This window comes from Oncorhynchus masou, chromosome 24 (genome assembly GCF_036934945.1).
Source record: "Oncorhynchus masou masou isolate Uvic2021 chromosome 24, UVic_Omas_1.1, whole genome shotgun sequence".
In the NCBI taxonomy this organism is placed as follows: Eukaryota; Metazoa; Chordata; class Actinopteri; order Salmoniformes; family Salmonidae; genus Oncorhynchus; species Oncorhynchus masou.
In genome coordinates, this window is record NC_088235.1 from 38,114,853 (window position 1) to 38,137,771 (window position 22,919).

Here is a 22,919-nt window from a genome sequence, read left to right on the forward strand (position 1 = left end):
GTTGACTGTGTTACCTAGCCTCAGTGCAGTGGGCAGCTGGGAGGGGGTGCTTTTGTTCTCCATGGACTTTACAGTGTCCCAGAACTTTTTGGAGTTAGAGCTACAGGATGCCAATTTCTGCTTGAAAAAGCTGGCCTTAGCTTTCCTGACTGACTGTGTGTATTGTTTCCTGACTTCCCTGAACAGTTGCATATCGCGGGGACTATTCAATGCTATTGCAGTCCGCCACAGGATGTTTTTGTGCTGGTCGAGGGCAGTCAGGTCTGGAGTGAACCAAGGGCTATATCTGTTCTTAGTTCTGCATTTTTTTGAACGGGGCATGCTTATCTAAGATGGTGAGGAAGTTACTTTTAAAGAATGACCAGGCATCCTCAACTGACGGGATGAGGTCAATATCCTTCCAGGATACCCGGGCCAGGTCGATTAGAAAGGCCTGCTCGCAGAAGTGTTTTAGGGAGCGTTTGACAGTGATGAGGGGTGGTCGTTTGACTGCGGACCCATAGCGGATCCAGGCAATGAGGCAGTGATCACTGAGATCCTGGCTGAAGACAGCGGAGGTGTATTTGGAGGGCCAGTTGGTCAGGATAACGTCTATGAGGGTGCCCCTTTTTACAGATTTGGGTTGTACCTGGTGGGTTCCTTGATGATTTCTGTGAGATTGGGGGCATCTAGATTAGATTGTAGGACTGCCGGGGTGTTTAGCATATCCCAGTTTAGGTCAACTATCAGAACAAACTCTGAAGCTAGATGGGGGGCGATCAATTCACAAATGGTGTCCAGGGCACAGCTGGGAGCTGAGGGGGGTCGGTAGCAGGCGGAAACAGTGAGAGACATTTCTGGAGAGAATCATTTTTAAAATTAGTACTTCGAACTGTTTGGGTATGGACCTGGAAAGTGACATTACTTTGCAGGCTATCTCTGCAGCAGACTGCAACTCCTCCGCCTTTGGCAGTTCTATCTTGACAGAAAATGTTAGTTGGGTATGGAAATCTCAGATTTTTTGGTGGCCTTCCCAAGCCAGGATTCAGACACGGCAAGGACATCAGGGTTGGCAGAGTGTGCTAAAGCAGTGAGTAAAACAAACTTAGGGAGGAGGCTTCTGATGTTGACATGCATGAAACCAAGGCTTTTCCGATCACAGAAGTCAACAAATGAGGGTGCCTGGGGACATGCAGGGCCTGGGTTTACCTCCACATCACCCGCGGAACAGAGGAGGAGTAGGATGAGGGTGCGGCTAAAGGCTATCAAAACTGGTCGCCTAGAGCGTTGGGGACAAAGAATAAAAGGAACAGATTTCTGGGTGTGGTAGAATATATTCAGGGCATAATGCGCAGACAGGGGTATGGTGGGGTGCGGGCACTGGGTGATGATAAGGCACTGGGTGATGATAAGAGAGGTTGTATCTCTGGACATGCTGGTTGTAATGGGTGAGGTCAACGCATGTGTGGGAGGTGGGACAAAGGAGGTATCAGAGGTATGAAGAGTGGAACTAGGGGTTCCATTGTAAACTAAAACAATGATAGCTAACCTGAACAACAGTATACAAGGCATATTGACATTTGAGAGAGACATACAGCGAGGCATAAAGTAATCGCAGATGTTGATTGGGAGAGCTAGCTAAAACAACAGGTGAGACAACAACAGCTAATCAGCTAATACAACAACAGCAGGTAAAATGGCGATGACTAGACAGAGCGGGTCGGATTAACTACACACAGAGCCTGAGTTCGCGGCTGGGGCCAACAGAAAATAAATAAACAGAATTGAGTACTGTGATTAATGGACAGTCCAGCAGGCATCAGCTATGTAGCCAAGTGATCATAGTGTCCAGGGGGAAGCCGTAGATGGAACAGGGAACCCGCCACTACGTTAGCAGGCGACAAGGCATTTAAAGTTAGTAGCCCTCCGACAGAGGCCGGTTGAAGACACATCGGATGGAGTATTCGTCGGCAGACCAGTCGTGGTGGTGCGGCGGGGCACTGTGTCGACAGAGAATCCAAGTCAGATGGCAAAAGAGTTACTGTAGAATTTAGTTTGCTGGCCGGGAGATGCGCCTGGCTCACGGCTAACTGGTGCTAGCTTCGTGGCAGTGGCGTTAGCCACTATAGCCAATCGGTAGCAGCGGTGATCCGGTGCAAAGGTCCAGAGTTTACAGCAAGGATCCGGTGGAGTATCGGGCTATAGCCGTGTATAAGTGGGGTTCGGGTGAACAGCTGAGTAGGCCGGGAGGTGGGCATCAGGGATAGCTTCGGTACTGGGTGCCACGGTGAGCTAGCTTGCTGCAAGCTGTGAGCTAGCTAGCTGCAAGTTAGCTGTGAAGATCAGAAGTAGTGATCCAGGGATTGCGGCAGGAATCCGGCGTTGTTGTGGAGAGACAGTCCGATACTAGTAGACTGGCGAGTATTATCCAGGCTAAGAACAGGGCTGGTAACTTTGCAGAAGGTAAAAGCCGCTAACAATGACTGAATAGCTAATTAGCTGGTTAGCTTCTGGAGGTTCTTGAATGTGTTCTAAAATTAAAAATAATAGCGATACCGTATCACATTGGGTGAGGCAGGTTACCGGAAGGTATAATCAAATTAAAAATCAAAAAGAGATTGAAAATAAAATTGAAATATATATATACAAAAAATACGAAAAATACAAAAGTACACGAGACACGAACAAAACATGTCTTCACTGCTACGCCATCTTGGTTAACAACCAAGGAGATAAGGAGTAACAAAATATATATTTATTAAATAAAGTAACTAAGTATAATATACAATGGTGTGTGTAATCAGTAGTGTAAGTGAGTGTTTTGCATGCATGAATGTGATAATGCAGGGTGTTGAAAGGTGCCAAAGCAAACAACCAAAAGGCCACCAAGGTACACAACAAAATCTGTAAAGGTGTCTGCATGGAGAGAGTCTCTTCCATGAATGGGGAAGTGGTGTATTTATCCTGGGACACACCGAGCCCAGGTGTTTCCCATGTAGCTGTCGACTCTCCCAACTCCGCCCACCAGCATCCTAATAAAGAAAACAAGAGCAAAGAGAGAATACGGCAGACAGAGTAGGAGGGTCGTCACAACGACATTGTAAATTACGTCGAGATTCCTCTTAATTCTCTCTATCTTTATGGAAAACAGTTTATTCAATAAATCACGCAACTTCTCTCATACTGGGAAGAAAAAATATAACATTTTCAGACCTTAAGGGCAGCTTTATTTCAAATGTTGTACCCAGACGGAGATAATCCAATATGCGTTTTATAGTTACATCGTTGGGGTAAAATAACCAAAAGTGGACACACTCTAATCAGTTTCTAGAGCTCAATTTCCCAGATTTTGTAGACTAGTTTAATAGTGCTTAAACCCTCATCTTTATCAAATTATCCATTACAGATACCAACTCAAAACCTACGTACGTCTACGAGTGGGTGGTTTAAATTGTATCTAATTATATTCTCAGCATTACTTTATCAAATCTCTAGTAATTGATTATACACACATACAATTTATCATAATTTCAAATAATTCACAGAATCCATATAAAACATAAGAAAATCTTAGGTACTCACACAGAACTATAAGGATCAACTCACACAGGATTGGTCAGATGCTCACACAGAACTGGTCAGATGTCCACACAGAACATCAGAACATAATTAAAATGTTTCTCACACAGAGTCAACCTACCCCGCTCACACAGAATGCTCCTACAAATATTACCTAGTGATCCAATAGGGCTTCACCAAGTACCATGTTTCACACAGAATACACAGTCCCCTGGCCCCTCACCCCCACAGACCACACCAATCCCCACTGTGTTCAATTCAGTGTCAGTGCAGCTCTTGGTCACATGCAACCGGACAATGTATCTTTCAGTCCACAAACTCTCAGATTACTCGGCCCTGCTTACGCCTCCGAGGTGCCATCCTTACAAAGGAATTCACACTCAGATTATACATGACAGAGGCATAGGATAGCCTAGTGGTTAGAGTGTTGGACTAGTAACCGCAAGGTTGAAAGTTCAAACCCCTGAGCTGACAAGGTACAAATTTGTCGTTCTGCCCCTGAACAGGCAGTTAACCTCTTACACTTATGGTGGCGCTATTTCATTTTTGGAAGAAAAACGTTCCCGTTTTAAACAAGATATTTTGTCACAAAAAGATGCTCGACTATGCATATAATTGCTACTGTTCGAAAGAAAACACTCTGACGTGTCCAGAAATACAAATATCTTCTCTGTGCGTGCCCTAGAACGTGAGCTTCAGGCAAAACCAAGATGACTTGGCATCCAGGAAATGACAAGGATTTTTGAGGCTCTGTCTTTCATGATCTCCTTATATGGCTGTGAACGCAAGAGGAATGAGTCTGCCCTTTCTGTCGTTTCCCCAAGGTGTCTGCAGCATTGTGACGTATTTGTAGGCAGATCGTTGGAAGATTGACCATAAGAGACCACATTTACCACGTGTCCGCCCGGTGTCCTGCGCCGAAATTGGTGCGCAAAAGTCACCTGCCAGTATTTTTCCATGGAGCAGAGAGAGAGAAGCAAGCTTCCAAGAACTGCATGTCAATGAAGAGATATGTGAAAAAACACCTTGAGGATTGATTCCAAACAACGTTTGCCATGTTTCGGTCGATATTATGTAGTTAATCCGGAAAAAGTTTCACGTTGTAGGTGACTGCATTTTCGGTTCGTTTTGGTAGCCAGGCGCAATGTAGAAAACGGAACGATTTCTCCTACACACAGACGCTTTCAGGAAACACTGCGCATTTGGTATGTGGCTGGGAGTCTCCTCATTGAAAACATCAGAAGCTCTTCAAAGGTAAATGATTTTATTTATTTGGTTATCTGGCTTTTGTGAAAATGTTGCGTGCTACATGCTACACAAAATGCTATGCTAGCTTTGCATACTCTTACACAAATTAGTCAATTTCTATGGTTCAAAAGCATATTTTGAAAATCTGAGATGACAGTGTTGTTAAGAAAAGGCTAAGCTTGAGAGCAAACGCATTATTTTAATTTTATTTGCGATTTTCAGAAATCGTTAACGTTGCGTTATGCTAATGAGCCTGAGGCTTAGTCACAATCCCGGATCCGGGATGGGGAGTTTCAAGAGGTTAACCCACTGTTCCTAGGCCATCATTGAAAATGAGAATTTGTTCTTAACTGACTTGCCTAGTAAAATAAAGGTTAAAATAAATATTTAAAAAAAACTTGACTTCAATCTGTGAGTGGTTCGCTCACCTTTTTCTTTAAAAAAAACTCAGTTCGAGATGTGGTATCCACTCGGCTCGCTTCCTCTCAGATCAAAGGTTGGTCCATCTGCTTCGTTCCCGAACTGTGGTTTCCCTAAGATCCCAAGTTTGAGAGATCCCACGTGCACAATTTTTCTACCTAGATCGTCAGGAACGGTCACCGAGAGAAGATTCACATCCCATCCTTGTCGCCAAATGTTGTGGAAATTTCCTGTATTACCAAATCACGAGAGAGAAAACCACATACAAGTCAGAGTTATCATAAAGTCCATCTTTAATTATATGAGCTTCATCACAACCCTGTGACTCTCAGATAAATTCTGTGTCTATAATTGAATTCTCTGAGAGTGCTTACATATTGGCAACTGAGATCCTTTATAGCAAAGACACACATAGCCAGACAGCATTGGCTATAAATTATCGTTCAGTTTGGTCTCCTAAACAAAGTTCCTATCTCGTTCTTGGTACCACTTAAAACCAAAAACATTACCTCATCCAATGGCATATATCAAATACACCCCTCCTGGACAAGATCAGAAAAGACAGTGAGCCTCTTAGGTCATATACTAAATCAAGATAAGGGCAACTTCAGAGGGGACATGTAAATAGTTAGACACATTCCAATAAGAAGACAGGCCTGACCTCTCCCCTCTCTGGGGCCCAATGTGTCTAAGCCCTGGCAGAGAAGGGATAACTGCAAACTGCAAACAGTATTATCCAAAAAGAAGACATTCTAATGACAAGTATCTCATATAAGCATTATTATATAAATACAACATCTTATTTATCAATGTTACCTAACTAATTCTGATTCTGCTACTACAGCACATAATGTGAGATGCACAGATTAGCTAAAAACACTAACACTTCAAACGTTCAGAACAAAGAGGGCAGCAGCGCCTGGACTTTGCAGTTTCCCTCATCGAGTCCACCTTCCAAGACTGACTACCTGTTGAAAACAAGTGACAGGCAGAACCTCCCATCCACACAGTACCCAACTCCTCTCTATTCCACACACTAGAATTCAGTATTTCAGTCTATGATCACCAGGTGAGTGTACAAAAATATCTGAAAGTAAATTGACACATGTACCAACAAAAAAAAGATGTTTATGTATTTAAATCTGAAATATTGCCAGATTGGTTTTCATTATTGTAAATTGTAACGTATCCCTTGATGGTATTTGTTAGTTCAACATTATTCATTGTTGTATCATAAGACATACAATAAATATATATTCAACCACAAGGGTGTACGAATGAGCTATGATTATTTTTTAAATCATATAATAGAGGACTAATAATATTTCAGTGTAGATAAGGGAAGGCCTGTTTAAAATGAAAATATGCCAGCCAGACAAGCCAGTGTATGAATAAAACTTATTTGCATATGAATGGAGTGGAAATTAGCTGACTTTGGGATCTGTAAGGTAAGTAACAATGTGTGTGGTGGGGGAGGCATTGAAATTATATGATTTTTTACCCTGATGCCTGTTTATTCATGAAAAGCAGAAGATGGTAAATAACAATCGCAATGCCTAGCCTATGCAAATTAATAGGAATGCATTATTGGCAACAAATATGATGTGGGATCCTACTACGGATTTTGTTTGTAAAATCCAGATTAAATATGTCTTCATGTTTATCAAATCTGTAGGCGATTGAGGCTAAATCAATGACAAACAGCTGAAATGTTTAGGCTTCATCATGATCTGTGGTTAAAACAGGCTGGGGTGTTTTCGGTTCGGTTTAGTCTTATGGTTATGCGTAAGAACGCAACTCATTTGAAATTAATAGCCTGATTCAATGGGATTCTCCTGAGTGATAAATGTATTTTTCTGTTAAGCTGTTTGGTCTATGGTCTATGTACAGACCTATAAAGAGTCTAACTTTTTGGTATTTTGCGGTAGGCATAGCTCTAATTTGCAGAGAATTTAATAAACCAACCGCATTTTCCTGTGATGTTTGAGGCTGAACAAGATCTTCGATAGGCTAGTAGGCAGCAGAAATAGTCATGAAGTTAATCATTGTTATAGCCTAGATTGCTTTATATCATCTGGGCCATTGATTTTCCTATGGCTAAACAAAAAAGTGGTAGCGTATGTTTTTTGCCTGTCTATAACAAGGGTTAGGCCTATATCCTCACTTACCCCCTCAATTCAAACCTTGCTTTTAACCATAAAACATCTCCACAGAAATGTATAGCCTAAGGATTGCATGGTGACAGTGATTGTGCCTGTTAATCCGGTAAACTGGGAAGTGGGGAAAAAACGGGGTCAAATCATGACATCAGGGATTTTTAGGTCAGAGAAAGATGCCAGAGTTTCTGATTGGAATTCCGAGTTGGATGACCGTTTAAAACAAAAAAAATCAGTCAGCTCATTTTTTCAGAGTTCCCAGTTGTCTTGAATGCACTGAAGTTGGAAGTCAGAGATTGCCAACTTCCGAGTTGTTTTGAATGCGCCACCAGAGACGTAGGCTACCTCTTGTTTCTACCTCCAACAAAGAAGCCCTTTTGTCTGTGTTGATGTGAGAAATAGGCATATCTACACAGTAATGGTGGATGGCTACGATATCAACTAGCCTAATAGGTTTTGTATTGAGGTCATAGCCCTATTTTAGCAAAAACATTTTTGACCTCTGTCATTGCCAACAAAGGGTATATAACAAAGTATTGAGATAAACGTTTGTTATTGACCAAATACTTATTTTCCAGCATAATTTGCAAATACATTCATAAAAAATCCTACAATGTGATTTTCGGGATTTTTTGTCCTCATTTTGTCTGTCATAGTTGAAGTGAACCTATGATGAAAATTACAGGCCTCTCTCATTATTTTTAAGTAGGAGAACTTGCACAATTGGTGGATGACTAAATACCTTTTTGCCCCACTGTATATGGTAGATACATGGGGCTTGAACTATGTTTTTCTGACCAAATTCTCTATTGAATGAACATATTTGCGTAAACCTTGAATTAATTAGTCCTTTTATGGGTGATATGGGGGTTGGATAATTTATTTTGACATTATAAAGAAAACCATCTCCCGACTTCACTCCTTGACTTTCCTCTTCAGTCGGTTGCTTCAACCTTACCACTCAAACAAGTCCGATGTCATGGTGATGTTGGCTAGCTAAACTCATTCGTAGAAACAATTAATTGGGTCTGTCATCTCTCGCCGAACTGCGCATTTGCAGGCAGTTTTTGTTGAAAAGGAAATCTTGTCAGTTTTTCACTTTCACAAGTGTGAGGTTCTGTGTTATGCACTATAGCCCGTTACCATATCATATGTGATGGAATATTATCTGCTGTTGGCTTGTGTGGATGTATGTGTTATGCAACATAGCTGACTTGAGACATTGTTAACAGTTTCAGGGCCATGGGCCTTTCTCGTGATGGAAAAATACAGAATAATATAAAAAACAGGAACTGTGCAATGAGTTGCGGGGGACACAAACAGAACGCAGTGTAGGTAACAAACGGTATTTTGTTAGATAACAGGAGCCAGGTGTGTGATAACTGTATCGAGAGTCTGAGCGCACAGATATTCTACACAACGATGCCTGACCGCTGAAGCGACTAGGGGGCTGGGACTAGCTCGTGCGCTAACAATCAACGATAGGCTGGGTGAGTTTAAACCACGCCCAGTCTCTACTCTGTGACAGGTCGGCTCGGAAGCAGGAACTACTTCTGTCAGAGTATATTATAACATTTGTCAGAAACAAGTCAGTTCTCTGTTCTACCCTGCGTGGTTACAGCGAACCCGTATATACAACATTTGCATTTACCACTTGTTGCTTAGCTAATAAAAAGTACATACATAGTACACAATCGGTGACTCAGTGTTATATTTATCCTGATACCAGATTAGATTGACGCTACCCTTAACAAAGTCGGAGTAATAACACGTATTTAAGACGTTGACTCGAATCTAGGTTGTGCCGTTAGATTGAGAAAGTTAACTAAGGATGAATGTGTTTAGAAGTCAAAATATCGTAAACGTTTAAAAATGTTTTTTTTTTTTTTTGGGGGGGGGGGGTCAAGATTGATAGTGTGTTTTAAGAACAATTGTAGAAATAGGCGGGTTTATTACTGTGGCAGCCCAATGGGAGGACTGGAGTATGTGCATGTCAGCGTAACATCATAAGTAAGATAACACATACATTGTGAATAAACATTAAAAAGACAAAATCACATTTTCTCTGACGATTTCGCGCCTACATTTCCTCAAGAGATGTCGTAACACGCCATTTTTAAATATTAACATTTCAAAACGTAACTACAATTCGTATGGGTCTTTCTCAATATTTAAAGCAATGGGCTAACTAAATCTTATTGAATGTGAGAACAAGTGAGCCTAGGCTAGTTTATGCACATGGAGTAATGAGTAGGGTTCTGTTTTAAATGCATAATTCATTTAAAATATTTTTCTATTTTAAAAAATTCTGCCTTCCAAATTAAACTAGTTTGAAAATTCAAACATATTTTATGGGAAAGAAATGTTTCTGGAAGATGCATTATCAAATTAAAGCAATTAGAGAGTCTATCCACCAATGAGTTTATTGAATATAAAACAAAAACAGAATTGATGTCAAAGACATGACCTTACAGCTTGTCCAAAAACAGTTATCAAGAAAAGAATGTGTCATTACAATGCCACATACAACATTTTTTTTGCAATTGCATTTGGAAACTGGCAGTTATGTTTGTACAATTTGGCCCAGCAGATAAACCAAGTCAACAGTATGGCCTCTCTCTCTCTCTCTCAAAAAAAGAGCCATGTAATTCAATACAAAGATAATATTAATGCTAATAGTGTTAGCAATTCTGCTTGAAATAAGAACAGTCGTAAAAAATAAAATAAAAAACTTGAATGAATCAAATCTAAAAGAATGCATCAAATACAAGTGTTTTTCTGTATTGCATTACAGAATGTTTCATGAAAGAAAGCGCCAAGATAAATATATTAAAACAAAAACAAGACAAATCGGCAACATAAAAACAGGGTTTCAGACAAAATATCACAGTGATATTTGCAATATAAAATGCATAAAGACTGGTCGTTTTACAAAATCTATGGAATAAACATTCTGCAAAGGCAACAAAGGGGGTGAGAAAACTATGCAATAAACAAACCTGGTAGGGAATTTGTCACCGAACAAAATTTTAAAATAAATCTATTGTATGTGATAACACCAACTTTTTGCTGAGTGCATTTAGCCATATAATACTCATACATTGAAAATGTTGTACATTGAACAATATATACACAGAATACAAAACCAAGGTTATTGCTGTATAACACATACATACTTTGATATGAAAAACTGATGGTTTCCTTTTATAGGGAAAAGAGAAAATCAGGAATACAGACATCTGTACCAGGCCATAACACAAATGCCCCCAAAGAGGCCACTAGCGGTGTCCATATTTGGCAGACCAGTCTGTGCGCCCATGGATGGCCTGTACTGGGGGGCGAGACTGTAGGCCAGATGTAGTCTTGGTGGGTGACGGCACATAGGAGGAGGCACCCACCCGACTTCTGCTTGACGACCTCCAGGTTGCATAATCTGTGACAGCAGGGACAAGCCACATTATTACATTACTACACAGCACTAAGCCTGGGTTGACAACTGTGCATTGAGACTACAAAGATCACTCACTTGATGCTGCTGATTCCCCTATAGGTCCAAGTTGCACTCTTTGACCGGCAGAGTCAACCTCTTTTTTGAAATAGGATGGTACATATCCACTTGGAAGTGTATTTGAACCTGCGATTGGGCCATCAAAGATAAAAGTATATTCAAGTTACATTTTTGCTGTAAACACACAGACAGAAATCACCCTAGCTTATACCATAGCCCTGTTTAGTAAGGTGACAGGACGTTGGTCCCAACCCAAACCGTTACCATGAGTGTTTCTGCTAGGAAACGTCCCTCCTACAGAAATACTGCTGCTGCCCCAGAGGTTGCTTTCACTGTAGTCTTTGTTGGAATTTATTGCCATATTCTTTTTGGTACTAAAACCTGCAGGTGAGATACAAGAGATTAGGAAGTAGAAGTTGAGAAAGTTTGCAATGTAACTTAATTCACAACAAGCTGCCCCTTGTGGCTCAACAAGACTAAATCATCATGACTCAGGAACAACAAATCCTTAGATTATCATTGATAAATCAAGTGATGAAAATAATGTAGTTTCACCCAGATTTAAAAAATAATTTGGCATTCTATATCAGAGCATGTACATGCATATGTCTCTGATTTGGTAGACAAATGGCAAATAAAGCGAGTTCCAAGTTTACTGATAAAAAAGGCTCAATGCCAAATAATGAGTGACCCCATTTTATGATATAAGCAGTAACTAGACGTTCCTTACTGAAAATATGAATTTGTAAAGGTGGTCATGTTTTTGTATTTTCTACCTGGTAGATATCTTGACTGCTTCAAGTAATGCTGTTTGGCAGAGGCTGTCCTCAAAGGCTCCTGGTCGGACATGGCCTTGTTCAGATTCAAAGGTGCATTGTCACCTGTCGACACCTGCCCCTTAACTTTGGGGTTGCTGACATCCAAAACATTTCCGTACCTGAAAGACAAATCAGAAATACATAAAGCCTTTATCTGAAAACATCAAACTGATAACACATGGGGACAGTCTCACCTGCTCAAAGTCTCCTCTCTTTGTTTTTCAGTAGGAAAGTTTGTTTTGCAGAGAACACTTAGAGAGGTCAACTCTCTGTCCTCAAAGTCATCCCAGCCGTCACCCTTTAAAGGGCCTGAGCCATGGCCCCATCGCCGGCGTCCTCCACCCTTAGGTTTCACCTGATAGCTTAAGAAGTTGGCATTTTCAGCCTCCTGGGTCAACTGGAAAAATGAAATAGTGTATTAACAAATAAGAAAAATGGTTCAATTACATTTCATCAACTTTGCATGCCTAGCCATTGAATTGTGGATGAATTTAACAAGGTATTCTAACATCTAATGACATGACTACACTGATGACAAGCATTCGTGCTCAGCTTGCCCTGGTTGATGACCGCAAACTCACCTGGCTCGGCAAGCTCTTATCAACAATGTAAGGTAAACGGTTCAGTGGGACTCTCGCAGTCTCCTCCTGCTTCACAATGCGGTTGGGCTGCTCTCGCAGCAGCTCTGTGTGCCTCTGGTATAATGGAACCAGGGTGGGGGCTCGCTCGATCTGTTGCAGGGGCCTGGACGAGGTGAAATGTGGATTTGGGGTCACTGACTGGGGAGGGGGCACTGGTTTGAGCAGCAGCGGTTGTTGCTGCTGTGATGGTTGTGGAGGTAGAGGACCAGGCTGAGGCCTGCCCTGCTCCAGGATCTGCTGAGGAGTGCCCAACGCCTGACCCACGTAGAAGTACGAGTACCTGAGGGCCTGCAAATGGAGAATAAAATTATTGATTGGTTTCCATTGAGCCCAAAGCAGGACATATTAATCAGCCAACATACCATTAAAATGTTAGAATATCTACAATTGTTTAGCTATGCACAAGCTAACATAGCTGTAGATCTATTAATTATTTCAGTATTCACCAGTCTATTGGTGGATGTTAAAATAACTATTCTACGGATGCATGCATGTTCATATGGATCCATTCTCAACATTTATTTTAGTACAGTTTATAACAGAGATATGCCCCAGCCAGGGCTCGCTACCTGTGCAGAGGCTGGCCTCTTCTTAGGGTCCCACTGGAGTAGGTCTCTCATGAGGTGGATGGCCTCAGTACTTGCGCTGGGGATCAGACTCCTTAGATTACTGGGGACACATTGAGGCCAGCGGAAATTCATGGCTAACGACAACTGGAAGCCCTCTGGCCAGTCATTCTAGGGGAAGTGGATTAAAACCTATTATTGAAATGCTTAAATTTAACCATACAGAAATAAAACAGAATATTTTAAAAATGTTATGACAAATTAAATTATTCATTTCAAAAGCAAGTCACACAAGACCAATCACATCTTCATTGAGGTTTGATTTATGCATGTAACAACACCATGAGACATTCTACATGAAGATCTGAGGACAGTATAGCTTATAGTCAGGTTGATATACTGGATCTAACAGTCCCAGAGAACAAGGCTACCTTCTTTGGAGTTCCCAAGACTTGGCAAATTTTGAAGATGGTGTCCACTTCACTGGAGCCTGGGAACAGAGGCCTGAGGGTGTAGAGCTCTGCCATGATGCAGCCAACAGCCCACTGATCTATAGGAGAGCTGTAGGTGGTGGACCTCAGCAGCACCTCTGGAGCTCTGTACCTGGAGATCAAATCAAAGTTTGTCGCATACACAGATTAGCAGATGTTAAAGCAGGTAAAGGGGAATGCCTTTGTTTCTAACTCCAGCAGTGCAGTAAATGTCTAACAGAACCATAGTAATACACAAATAATTCCCCCCTCCCCCCCCAAAAAGAAGAAACAAATATCAGAACTAGCAATGTCAGAGTCCGAGTTATACTTGGGATGTATAGACAAATAGGGAAACCTTTACTTTTTCCGCATTGTTACGTTACAGCCTTGTTTCAAAATTGATTAAATGTTACAAGCTTGGCACATCTGTATTTGGGGAGTTTCTCCCATTCTTCTCAGCAGATCCTCTCAAGCTCTGCCAGGTCTCTCCAGAGATGTTCAATTGGTTTCAAATCCGGACTCTGGCTGGGCTACTCAACGACATTCAGAAACTTGTCCCGAGGCCACTCAGGCGTTGCCTTGGCTGTGTGCTTAGGGTCGTTGTCCTGTTGGAAGGTGAACCTTCGCCCCAGTATGAGGTCCTGAGAACTCCGGAGCAGGTTTTCATCAAGGATCTCTGTACTTTGCTCCGTTCATCTTTCCCTCGATCCTAACTAGTCTCCCAGTCACTACTGCTAGATAACATCCCCACAGCATGCTGCTGCCACCACTATGTTTCACAGTAGGGATGGTGCCGGGTTTCCACCAGACGTGACACTTGGCCTTGGTCGCCCAAAGCGTTCAATCGTGGTTTCATCAGACCAGAGAATCTTGTTTGAGGAGTGGCTTCCATCTGGCCACTGCCATAAAGGCCTGATTGATGGAGGGCTGCAGAGATTGTTGTCCTTCTAGAAGGTTCTCCCATCTCCACAGAGGAACTCTGTTACTCAGCTCTAGGAAGAGTCTTGGTCGGGTCTAAACTTCTTCCATTTAAGAATGATGGAGGCCACCGTGGGTATTGTGTGTAGGTTAATGGAGGGAAAAAAATCTATTTAATACATTTTAGAATAAGGCTGTACCGTAACAAAATGTGAAAAATGTCAAGGGGTCTGAATACTTTCCGATTGCACTGTACAAAAAGTGAGTAATCAATTGGTTTAAATCAAATTCAAACAGTATAATGTTGCAGGAATGCTAATCTTATCTTTGTCTAACTACAGAAACTATTTTTTGAACAATAGACATTACGTAAATATTGAAGTGAACAGTGTTCAATTACTGTACATAGAGCAGCAGTCTAAGGTCTCAACACAAGGAAGGGAGAAAGGCTTTATAGGCTGGTTGATGCTCCACATGAGAAAATACAAGAAGAATCATTTTGACACACGCTGACAGAAAAGGAGACCAATAAATTCCGACTGATCAGTGAAACAGAACTTGATCAATCACAAAATGGTGTCATAGACACATCATATGAAGGTAACAAAACTAACCATCTTGTTGAAACATAGTCTGTGTACGGCGGCCGAGATCTTATCTCACGGGCAAGCCCAAAGTCAGCTATTTTCACCAGCTCTGGTCCCATGCACAGAAGGTTCTCAGGTTTCATATCCCTGTGAAAAAATCCTGAGGGGAAAATCATACAGCAAGCATACAAAGTAACAAGTGTACCTCATTTATAGAAAATGTGCAACTAAAAAACATCTCCATGCTAGTGTATTATTCTGATAAGTGGATCATACCATGCTTATGAATAAATGCTAATCCCTGCAGTATCTGGAACATAATATTTCGCACAGCAGATTCAGGGAACAGCCGAGACCTGTAACATGATACAAATAACAATACATGAACCATGATTTTGACCAGACATACTGAGAAAATGTATCCCCAAAACATTGAACCCATTTCAAATAGCCTATATTTAGGCTGTGTGAATCAAAAAAATGTTTTACATAAAAAAAGTTAGTTACCTGTCTTTCATTAGTTGATACAAGTTCTCCTTCATGTATTCAAACACAAAGTACAAATGGTCATTTTCCCGTACAACCTCCTTGAGTTTGACCACATTCGCATGGTTGAGTTTCTTCAAGGACTGAAAGAAGGAACAAATTAGATGGCACCTCAGCAATCAAGAACAGGCATAAAGAAATCACCTCAATCTGTATATCATCAAAAACAGCTCTGCAACACTCCATGTAAGACTTCGATACATAAAACGTCAACACATTCAAGGCCTCACACAAACCTGCCATACAACAAAACATTTTTGCTCAAAATCAAAACATAGTTTGACAATCAAAGCACTTCTCAGTGGTCACTGGCCAGGATGTCATCGTAAATAAGAATTAGTTCTTTATCGACTCACCTGGATAAATAAAAGGTCAGATTAAAAATATATAATAACCTGTATATCATCTTGGGTACAGTGTGAGAGAACTGGTATTTCTAAAAGTGCAGCAATTAGTGATTGTTTATGCTTTTTAATGTTTTAAGGAAACCAGGGCAGCTCAACAATGACAAGCCACTGGGGTCTGACAATCTGGATGGAAAATTACTGAGGATAATAGCACACGATATTGCCACATCTTCAATTTAAGGCTACTAGAAAGTGTGTGCCCTCAGGCCTGGAGGGAAGCTAAAGTCATTCCACTACCCAAGAATAGTAAATCCCCCTTTACTGGCTCAAATAGCCAACCAAGCAGCCTGTTGCCAACCCTTAGTAAACTTCTGGGGGGAAAAACAGTGTTGTTTGACCAGATACAATGCTATTTCATAGTAAACAAATTGACAACAGACTTTCAGCAAGCTTATAGGGAAGGACACTGAACAAGCACAGCACTTACACAAATGACTGATGATTGGCTGAGAGAAACTGATGAAAAAAAGATTGTGTGGGCCGTCTTGTTAGACTTCAGTGCACCTTTTGACGTTATCGATCATAGTCTACTGCTGGAAAAACTGGTGTTATGCCTTTACACCCCCAGCTATAATGTGGATAAACAGTTACTTGTCTTACAGAACACAGAGGGTGTTCTTTAATGGAAGTCTCAAATATAATCCAGGTAGAATCAGGAAATCCCCAGGGTAGCTGTTTAGGCACCTTGCTTTTTTTCAATCTTTACTAATGACATGCCGCTGACTTTGGCAAAGCCAGTGTCTATGTATGGGGATGACAACACTATACGTCAGTTACTACAGCAACTGAAATGACGGCAACACTTAACAAAGAGCTGCAGTTAGTTTCAGAGTGGGTGGCAAGGGATAAGTTAGCCCTAAATATTTCTAAACAGAAAAACATTTTATTTGGGACAAATCATTCACTAAACCCTAAACTAAATTGTGTAATTAATAATGTGGAAATTGAGATGACTAAACTGCTTGGAGAAACCCTGGATTGTAAACTGTCATGGTCAAAACATATTGATACAACAGTAGCTAAGATGGGGAGATAATAAAGTGCTGCTCTGCCTTGACACTATCAACAAGGCAGGTCCTACAGGCCCTAGTTGTCATACCTTGACTACTGTTCAGTCGTGTGGTCAGGAGCCACAAAAAACAACTTAAGAAAATTGCTGTCTGTCTGAACTACTGGCACACAGCTCCGACACCCTTGCATACCCCACAAGAGGTCTCTTCACAGTCCAGAACAAGACTATGGGAGGCGCACAGTACTACATAGAGCCATGACTACATGGAACTCTATTCCACATCAAGTAACTGATGCAAGCAGTAAAATTAGATTTAAAAACAGATTTTTAAAAATTAACACACCTCATGGAACAGCAGGGACTGTGAAGCAACACAAACATCGGCACAGCCACATGCACACACACACAATAACATACACATGGATTTAGTACTGTAGATATGTGGTAGAGTAGGGGCCTGAGGACACAAAGTGGGTTGTGAAATCTGTGAATGTATTGTAATGTTTTAAAATTGTATAAACTGCGTTCATTTTGCTGGACCCCAGGAAGAGTAGCTGCTGCCTTGGCAGAAGCTAATGGGGATCTATAAATAAAAGTCACAGTAAACGGGTGAAGCAGGACTCAGTTTTCCCATGCATTGGACAGTATGGAGGCAACTTTCAACATGCCATATTTTCTTAGTAGAAGGGAAAGTCATTATGGGTCTTGGTGGTGGCACATGCTATTTACAGCTGACATTCCAACTAAGATCCCTCAGGGGCTGGATTATTCTAATATGCTGCTATGCTTCTTTGGTACCAAGCTCTAAAGTAAGGAATGAATGTCTGGCACAGGATCTAGAGTTCAAATCCAAGGGCAGTTCACAGAAGAATCACCTTCTAGATTACTTGTGCTGGTTTCTGTGGTTCTGAGCTTAGGGGGAATTTAAATAGTCATACAAAAACTGTAACAGGTGAAACAGTCAACAGCCGTGGTAGGTTGTATTTATTATGTTTCCATGTTTTGGAATCAATAGGTGGAGCATTTTACCCACAAGCATCATATCTGGAAAGGAGCACTTACTATGACCTCACGAAGATTCATGCATTCTTCCCATGAGTAGAACTTTCTCTTCATTCTGAAACAAATTTGCAATCATTCACGATTAGCTTAACTTAAAGGGATATTTTGGCAATGAAGCCCTTTATCTACTTTCCCAGAGTCAGAAGAACTAATGGATACCATTTATGCTAACTAGCATTAGAGCAATGACTGGAAGTCTAAGGTATCTACCAGCAATAGCGATAACACTACTTAGCAACTTCCTTGGGAAGTAAAACTGGTACCCACAAGTTCATCTTACTCCAGGGAAGTAGATAAAGGGCTTCATCGTCAAAGGGCTTTATTATCATTTTAATAAAAAGGACAGACATCATAGATCCTTTTGATTATAAAACATACTGGGACTCTTAATTGATATAAGAAGTTTGAGTCATAAGAGATGAATACGTAGTGCGTAAAATATATGATTGAAACCACCAAACATGTTCATAACATGTAGGCCTTCTCTATTTCAATCTCAAGACAGAGAAACAACCAACATCATGGATTTACACAGTTAATAATGGCTAGTCCAACATTACTATCTGTTCCAGCTGGCAGATAGCCGCTGATATGTTGGTAGTGAGGGATACTGCATGATTCTGGCTTGTTCTACCTGCCCAGAGTCAGACAAACTTGTGGATAACATTTTTATATCTCTGCATGTATGGGTATGAAGTTAGTGGTAGTTTCACGAGCCAATCCTAACAGGCGTTAGCACAATGACAAAGTCTACAGGTACAGTAGCGTTGCTTTTACAACCAACCTTTACTTGGCAATAGGCTACTTTCTCAATTCCCGACTTGGAAGCCACCTGTCTTCTAAACTTCCATGGCTAGTTGCAGGTGGTTCGTGGGAATTTGGAAAATGCTGTTAAATCAAATAAATGTTTTGCTCCATGGTCAAAAATTTGCTGCTTACCCTAAACACTACCTACATATCAACAGCTATCCGCCAGCTGGAACAGATAGTAATGTCACACTAGCCATTGATTTATTAGCTTGGATTTATGCTGCTCGTCTGCGGCTGACACACACACTTCCTGTCAAAGCTATAAATAGAATCCAGAGGCTTTTATGGTGCCGCCCAAAGGTACCGTACCCACCAAGAGATGTTTTTTTTTATCAGCTAAATGGGTGGGCCTGTCAGTCATCTGTGCACTTTTATTTGTCTAATACATCTGTCTAGCCAGCTGTCAGCTTAACCACATGTACTGTGGGAGTGGCCACCTGCTAATGCCATTCCTAGCAAATCCCACAAGCACCGGCAGCTCATTTTACAACACGGCTTTGCAGCTACAACCACTTGTAGGCTAAAGCCCTTCAATTTAGCTACCAGAGGATAATATGTAGCCTACACTAGCTACCATCCCTGCAAGGATGGACTGGATAGGCACACAGAGATCAGACAGATTTTTTCATAATAATAATATTTCAATGACAATGTGCCCTACACTCACTTCTTAATGGCGACTAATTCCCCTGATTCCAGGCTGCGGCCGAGGATGACTGAGCCGTAGGTGCCATCCCCGAGCTGCCTGAGAGTGGTGTATCTATTCATGGCGCTGCCGTTTCCTCGCCATTGCCTAGGGGAAGATCAGATCACTATGGCCAGGAGGAACACAGAGGTGGCAGGCTTGAAGCCCCCTGCATCTGTTGAGTGTAACCAGATTTTCCTGGGACAACAGCAGTGGACCACAGGCACAGCTGTAGGACTCATGTTGTCATGGGCTTCTTGCCTCTTCCTGAGGAAAAGGGATGGGATGTCATTAGAGGAAGCCATAAAACCAGCAATGAAATCACAGAGGGAAAATATACACTTGGTAAATGCTTACTACCTTTAGCACCTAATTTAGGGATGCAAATTTCGGTCAATTTTGCTGCCGACTAACCGACCCTCAGTAACCTTAACCAGTCCAAAAAAAATTTTTTACCCAGCAAATACTATGCATGCATACAAGGAACGGCCAATTTAAATTAAGAGCTTAATGGAAACATGCAACAATAGCAAGTCTATCATCTTACAGTCAAAATGAGCATGCAAGCATGTTGAGCATGCAAGCTAATAGAAGCTAATAAAACGTCATTTTCAAACATTTGCCAAAAGGCAATTCGCGGGAAAACACCGTTCTAAACAGCGCACCTAACCTGAGCGGTTCCATGTGTCAGAGATTAAAATATGTGTTAGACATTTTGAAGGAGGGGGCATCTAATAGCAACAACTATGATTAGTTGCTAATATGACTAGGATTGTGCTTTTAGCTTCTGGACAAGGAAAGAAAGTTGACATGAAAACCAATAAAACAGCAAAGAAATGCTGGTTAAAGGCATGAGAAAGTCTCTAAAATAATTGCCTCCACGTTTCTGTGGATGAATTTTGGCAAGGCTACTATGAATCAGGATAAAACATTATTTGAAGTCAAGTAAAAAAGCCTCAAGCTCACATTGCATAGTGGAGGGTGACAGCCTGCCTTACCGTTGACTATAGCCTATGCACTCGAATGGCAAATGGGAGGCGCGCTTTTTTTTACGAGTTGAGATTAATAAAATAAAAAAAACTCGTTTTATTCGTGGCCATCACAACAGTTAAACACGCGATTGCATTTATAATTGTTATTTTTTAGGCAATGACTCAGTCGGCTCTATATGCTGGCGCGTGTGATAAATACATGACCACGAACGAAACGCACCACAATTATGCAAATGAACTTGGACTGGACAAGCCAAATGTATTTTCGTTAAAGGTTAACATATCTAGCGCCTATTGATGAAGGCATCGGTTTTCTAAACGTGAACACGCATCGCTTGCGGTACGGTTTGGAAACATACGGAATATCTTCCATATCAGCGAGAAATAATACATAGAAAACGAAAGGTTAAATTACTAGGGTTAGTGTTACCACACAAACAGACCAGAGGCAGACCACTTGTGTTACAGTAATTAGCTATCTACCATGCTCCGAACACCTGTTTATGCGAAGAAGGCCTCCAGAAACCAGTTGCAACTGAAAACTACTGTGGGCTGCAACTTTCGGTAGGACACTATTAATTAAGAGTACATACTTTGAGTCTAGCTATTTCATCACTAGCTAGTGACCTAACGTTACCAAAATACATGCATAAGATTAAGTGTAAAAAAAAAACTATCTGGTAAGATTTTACCATAATGTCATGTTTACATAGTTAGCAGTACTGCTAGATAACTTACTGCTGCAACAAGAAACAAAACAATACTGCAGCGAGCTAACGTTAACGCGTTGGTTAGCTAGCTAACGTTAGGCACACGATCAATCTTTGATTGCTGCTGATAATGACAAAAACTAATTGTAAAAGATGCTCACCCACTCTATTTCAACTCGATAAACAAAGCATCGCTGAACTCCAATAGTCAACCACCCTCACAATAGGCCCATCACAACAAATCACAGCTGCACGACCACCAAGGCAAGGGTGTTGCAGATTTGCGTATTCTTCTTCAGTGGTGTTTGGCAACCAATGTTATATTACCGCCACCTACTGGTATCATGGCATTCAAACATTTTGTTTGTGCATGCCACCAACTACTGTGCGGTCGATGAGATTACATTTTGTGACACAAAAATAAAAAGAGGGAAAGGGAAAAATGCACCACCAACTAACCCTACGCCTACAGTATATACTACTATTTCATCAAATTATCCTACACCAGGCCTACGGCCTGGGAGGACGGGAGTCTTTCGTTCAACACACCTTGTAACTCTTGTGATTTATGGAACATTTCTGCAGTACAGTTGATGACAATGAATGCTAAGAAGCCAACCTTACTGAAGCACAAATTCGTCCTATCATCGTCTACTCTCTTCACTGCCTCAGCATCGGACACCGTCTGTTCAACTCTCACCCTGCCAATCTCAACCTGCCTCACACCGGGCACTTCTGATCCCCAGCAACATGGGCACCCCCACTATCCACCGATACTACAAATTCCTTTGTCCCATGCCCTCCTGCACACTTCTCACATCTCAGAATCTCCCTCCTACAGACTGCTGCAACCTGACCATGAGCTTGACATCTGAAACACCTTAGTTGGTTCAGCACAAAAGCTGTCACATAATAACTGACATATCCTAACATGACTTAGTCAGGTAAAGACTCTACTTCATAACGACAGACAGTGTCTTCTCGGTTTAACCACCAGGTTCGCCACAGGTTCTGCGTCGCACCAAACGGCGGGCGTCACGGACACAGCGAATCTTCCATTTCAGTTGCTCCAACTCAAGACTTAACTCCACCCCAGTAATCACTCCTTTCAAAGGTGCCTGCTCCGGACAGCAACACTAAAAAAAAATGCGCCGAATACAACAGGTTACAGTGAAATGTTTACTTACCATCCCTTAACCAACAATTCAGTTTTAAGAAAATCCCTAAAAAATTAAGATAATAAAAACAAATAATTAAAGAGCAGCAGTAAATAACAACAGAGGGGCTATATACAGGGGGTACCGGTACAGAGTCAATGTGTCAGTTACAAAGAATAGTTCTCTAATATTCTCTGATTGGTGCCCATCATCACATTTTAAAAAATGTAACCAGGCAAGTCAGTTAAGAACTAATTCTTATTTACAATGACGGCCTACCCCGGACAAGCCCTTACCCGGCTCCGCCCTATGGGACTCCCAATCACGGCCGGTTGTAAATACAGCCTGGAAGATGCCAATTGTTGTGGAAATTCTTTCACAGGACACTCAAAGTCAATATTAAATGAATCACTCTTTATTGTCAGCATGCTGGAGAGGTCACAGTCAAACTTAGATGCATAAGTACCGGTCTGAAGTGAGGTTTAAAAAGGGCGTTCCTTACATAGAGACTTATATACTGCTATCTAAACCTACATACACATTAATAATTGGATTGGATCCCACATGTGGCTCCGTCTCTATTTTAACTTAAATAACATATTCTGGGCGTTCTGCCAGATGCTGCCCCCCCCCCCTTTTTTTTTA

At 41.4% G+C, this 22,919-nt stretch overlaps 1 protein-coding gene across 3 annotated transcripts; it reads right to left on the reverse strand.

Moving 5' to 3' along the window:
• Positions 1–9,789: 9,789 nt before the first annotated feature.
• LOC135512139 (serine/threonine-protein kinase ICK-like) lies at positions 9,790–22,874 on the reverse strand. 3 transcript variants are annotated; one of them, XM_064933840.1, is made up of 14 exons: positions 22,305–22,874; positions 19,398–19,682; positions 17,921–17,975; positions 15,401–15,522; positions 15,170–15,249; positions 14,921–15,053; positions 13,347–13,518; positions 12,919–13,086; positions 12,290–12,637; positions 11,903–12,105; positions 11,667–11,827; positions 11,155–11,271; positions 10,909–11,016; positions 9,790–10,815 (listed from the first exon to the last, which is right to left on the reverse strand). In XM_064933840.1, the coding sequence occupies exons 2-14, from the start codon at positions 19,496–19,498 to the stop codon at positions 10,661–10,663; spliced, it is 1,923 nt and encodes a 640-aa protein (XP_064789912.1). In that variant the 5' UTR covers positions 19,499–19,682; positions 22,305–22,874; the 3' UTR covers positions 9,790–10,660. The 3 variants fall into 3 exon arrangements, with proteins under 3 accessions (XP_064789912.1, XP_064789911.1, XP_064789910.1); XM_064933839.1 differs by lacking the exon at positions 22,305–22,874 and adding an exon at positions 21,283–22,283; XM_064933838.1 differs by lacking the exon at positions 22,305–22,874 and adding an exon at positions 21,279–22,283.
• Between the last annotated feature and the right edge of the window lie 45 nt (positions 22,875–22,919).